Source organism: Myotis davidii, unplaced genomic scaffold (genome assembly GCF_000327345.1).
Source record: "Myotis davidii unplaced genomic scaffold, ASM32734v1 scaffold618, whole genome shotgun sequence".
In the NCBI taxonomy this organism is placed as follows: Eukaryota; Metazoa; Chordata; class Mammalia; order Chiroptera; family Vespertilionidae; genus Myotis; species Myotis davidii.
The window spans coordinates 839014-843091 of record NW_006289199.1 but is presented as its reverse complement, the minus strand read 5'-3'; the positions used below and the strand labels follow the sequence as shown (position 1 = coordinate 843091).

Here is a 4078-nt window from a genome sequence, read left to right as displayed (position 1 = left end):
GTGCCCATCATCTGTGCACTTTTTAAAAAATTTCCCCAAGCAGTCAAAATGACTGCTTTCGGGCAATATAGGTATAACACATATATATATCCTGGAAATTGAGGGGGAGGTAACTACAATTATTAATAAACGCATTTATATGTTGTATAAAAAGTCACAAAATTCTAAGAAATTCTGTCATTATATACATCATTGTTTTTCTAATTGAAATTAAAAAGCAGTCAAAATGACTTCCTTGGGCAATCTAGTGTTAAGGAGAGCCATGGTGGAATGGAATCAGCTCTTCCTCAAGGACTTTTTAAATGATCTACTAGCTCCTTTGTATCTCTGACTGACTAAAGAATTTTATCTGCTAATCACATCTCAACCTTTTCTGGTCCTCCCCAGGTAATTGCATACCATGCTACCTAAGTAGAGAATTGATGCTCTTAAGAATACAAGAACTATCATATCTCTTCCATTTGCTATAGTCTTTTTCCCTCCTCATTTGGGTTTAGAACAAGGATAAGTGGATTCAGGAAAAGTTACTTTCTTATTTTTAAAAGTCAGGTTTACACTTGGAATAGTCATTTTTAAAGAAAGTTATAGTGTGGAAGATTGTATTCATTTTTAGGGCTGCCATAGCCAACTAGCAGGGTGGCTTAAACAATAGGACTTTCCTCACAGTCTGCACACTAAACGTCTGAGATCAAAGTGTCAGCAGGTTTGCCTCCTTCTGAGGCCTGTCCTTGGCTTGTACATGGCTGTCTTTTCCCTGTGTCCTCACATGGTGTTCCCTCTGTGTGTATCTGGCCCTAATTACCTCTTCTTAAAAGGACACCATTCATATTGGATCAGGGTCCACCCTAATAAGCTGACCTCATTTTGATGTAATTACTCCTTTAAAGGCCCCATTTTCACATATAGTCACATTCTGAGCGCTGGGGGTTAGGACTTCAACATATGAATGTGGGGGGACGCAATTCCGTCCAGAGCAATATGTCTCAGGAAGGTCAACTTAAAAGCAGAAAGGCCGGTTAGGAAGTTCAAGAATTCCAAGTGAGAAATGAAGAGACCTAAACTAAGGCTTTGACAATGGAAATGAAGATGAGATTGAGAGGCATTAAGGAGGAAGAAACTGACGTAAGACTTTGTGACTGAACGTGGAGAGGGGTGAGAGGGAAGAAGCTAGTCTGACTCCGATTTCTCCAATTCAGGAGGAGAAACAGGCTTGGGGAATAGATGTGAGCTGTGCCATGTCCCTGTTGAGTACCAGCACTTTGACAGCCAAATGCACGGGTGGCATCAGCCGTCCTGCTTCCTTCCCCCCGTTATTCAGGGTCCTCAGAGAATGGACCACCCCACACACATCTGCGCATGCCATTTCTTGCCTGTGACCCTCCACTTGAATGTGTCATAAGACATTTACTGCCCTCTTATTTTTGCAGTTAATTCCAAATTCCTGGTGGTGTTGTGTTTTTTTTTTTCTTGTTAAGTTCCTTTAGGGCAGGGACTATTGTTTTACTTACCTTTGCCAAATTCTTTATAATATATTAGGTGACCCGGTACATAGTAGTTTGTGTTCAGCAAATTCTAGTTGAGGGAATGATTTGTCAATACCATTGTTGTGATCAATTACTTGTTCTTTGCACATTTTAATCACCTGTTTGGTTTTCTTGCAGAATGAGAAGACTTTGGGACATCCCATGAGTCATTCAAGTTGCATTTCTAAGGTAGAGTGCCACTGAAACATGTTATTTTTATATTTTCTTAACTTGCATGTGTTTATACTCTTTTAAAGACATAAACTTGCTGTAGCTGGTTTGGCTCAGTGGATATAGTGTCGGCCTGCGGACCGAAGGGTACCGAGTGCAATTCCGGTCAAGGATTGAGGGAGGGAGGAAGGGAGGACAAGGGAAGAGGGAAGGGAAGAGGGAAGGGAAGGGAAGGAAAGAGGGAAGGGAAGGGGGAAGGAAAGAAAAGGGGGAAGGGAAGGAGGGAGGGAGGAAAGGAATGAATGGAAGACATAAACTTGCTGATACAGTTCTTTCGTCTGCCCTGGGACTGCACAAGGAGGTGTGTAGCATTATGTTTTTCTAGTGAGGCAAATTCTGAGCGTGTGGTGGGGGCAGTGACTAATTGGAGAAAACCCTGTTTCTTCTAGTAGAAATTATTTACTTTCAGGTGCAAGAAACCTCAGGGAGTCACCAGAGAATCTGTATCCTCAATTAGGAGTGCATTTGACTGATAGTCACAAAAAGCCAACTCTGGTGACTTAAATAATTATAGATTTATGTGGTTCCATGACAAGATGTCTGGAGGTAGATGTTGCTAACAGAGGTGCCGGGACCCAGGCACTTTCTGTTCTCTCTGTGCCACCTTCCTTAGCGCATTAGCACCTCATGCTAGCGCCTCATGGTCTCAAGTGGGAGCTGGGCCTCCAGGCACCATGGCTGTGACCCTGGCAGGAATGAGTGATGAAGGATGGAGGGTGTAGCAGCAGAGTGTGATCCTTTTCAGGAGGAAGGCAAAGCTTTCTCAGAAGCCCCGCCCGGCTGCCTGGCTGCTCACTTCTCACTGGCCAGAAGAAAAGTTTGTGAGCCACTGGCTTACAGTTTCTTAGGGACATTTTATGGGCTTGCACGGGCCTGGGGTAGAGGGATTCTGTGTTGCACTGTGAGGGCTTGGGAGTTAGATGGACAGGGATTTACTAGCCATGAGACTTTGAGGAAAAGCCCTTCTTGGAGCTTTAGTTTCCTGATGAGTAAAATTAGGGCAATAATACAACCTTCAGGGTTGCTGTGACTCTTAGGGGTAATGTTTGCAAGGAGCCGTGGAGCAGCTCTCTCCTTGCAGTGAGTCAGTAAACTGACTCTTGTTAAACGTTGTTGACCCCTGGTGATCTTAGGTTGATTGAGTAAGGATAGTTCTTAATGGTAGCTATTACTTTATTACTGATGATTATTTTATCCTTCACAGTTCTGTGAAATGTGCCATTGGTATCTTGGTAGGGAGGGCTTATGTTGAATCTATAGATTTCTTTGGGTAGTATGGACATTTTAATGTTAATTCTTCCTATCCATGAATACAGTGTATGCTTCCACTTATTTGTATCTTCTTCAATTTCTTTCTTCAGTGTCTTACAATTTTCTGAGTATAGAACTTTTACATTCTTGGTTAAATTTATTCCTATTTTTTGATGCAGTAGTAAATGGGATTGTGTTTTTAGTTTTGCTTTCTGTTTGTTCACTATTGATTTATAAAAATATCTGTTTGTTGGCATTTCTATATTTATTTTGTACCTGCTATTTTAGTGAATTCATTTATCAGTTCTAGTATTTTTGTGCAGAATCTTTAGGGTTCTCTATAAACAATATCATGTCATCTGCAAATAATTACATTTTACTTCTTACTTTGAATTTGGATGCCTTTTCGTTCTTCTTGTCTGATTGCTGTGGCTAGGATTTCTAGTAGACTTCTCAACTGCGTTGAATAACAGTGGCGGCAGAGGGTATCTCTGTCTTGTTCCAGATCGTAAGAGAAATGCTTTTAGTTTTTGCTCATTGAATATGATGTTGCCTGTGGGTTTGCCATATCTGTGAGGTATATTCCCTCTATCCCCACTTTATTGAGAGTTTCTATTGTAAATTGGTGCTGGGTTTTATCTGATGCTTTTTCTGTCTCTATTGATATGATCATGTGATTTTTATCATTCATTTCGTTTGTGATGTATCACATTTATTGATTTGCGGATATTGTACCAATCTTGCATCCTTGATCATGGTGTATGATCTTTTCAGTATATTGCTGGATTTGTTTTGCTAATTTTTTGTTGAGGATTTTAGCATCTATATTCATCAGGGATATTGGCCTCTAATGTTCTTTCTTTATAGTGTCTTTATCTAGTTTTAGAATTAGGATAATGTTGGCCTTGTAAAATGAACTTGGGAGTCTTTCCTCCTCTTGAATTTTTTGGACTAGTTTGAGGGTGATAGGTGTTAGTTGTTCTTTGAATGTTTGGTAAAATTGACTTGTAAAGCTATCCAATTGAGGACTTTTGTTTGTTGGGAATTTTGTGATTATTACTTCAATTTCATTA

The 4078-nt window shown here is 40.3% G+C and overlaps 1 protein-coding gene across 1 annotated transcript in view; it reads left to right on the top strand.

The window, feature by feature from the left end:
* MARCH8 (membrane associated ring-CH-type finger 8) overlaps window positions 1-4078 on the top strand; it is a 47411-nt gene that overhangs the window by 8889 nt on the left and 34444 nt on the right. Inside the window, exon 2 of the mRNA XM_006761421.2 lies at window positions 1662-1712. Within this exon, the coding sequence (XP_006761484.1) occupies window positions 1686-1712 (27 nt within the window). The 5' untranslated portion in view covers window positions 1662-1685. The remainder of the gene's footprint in view (window positions 1-1661; window positions 1713-4078) is intronic.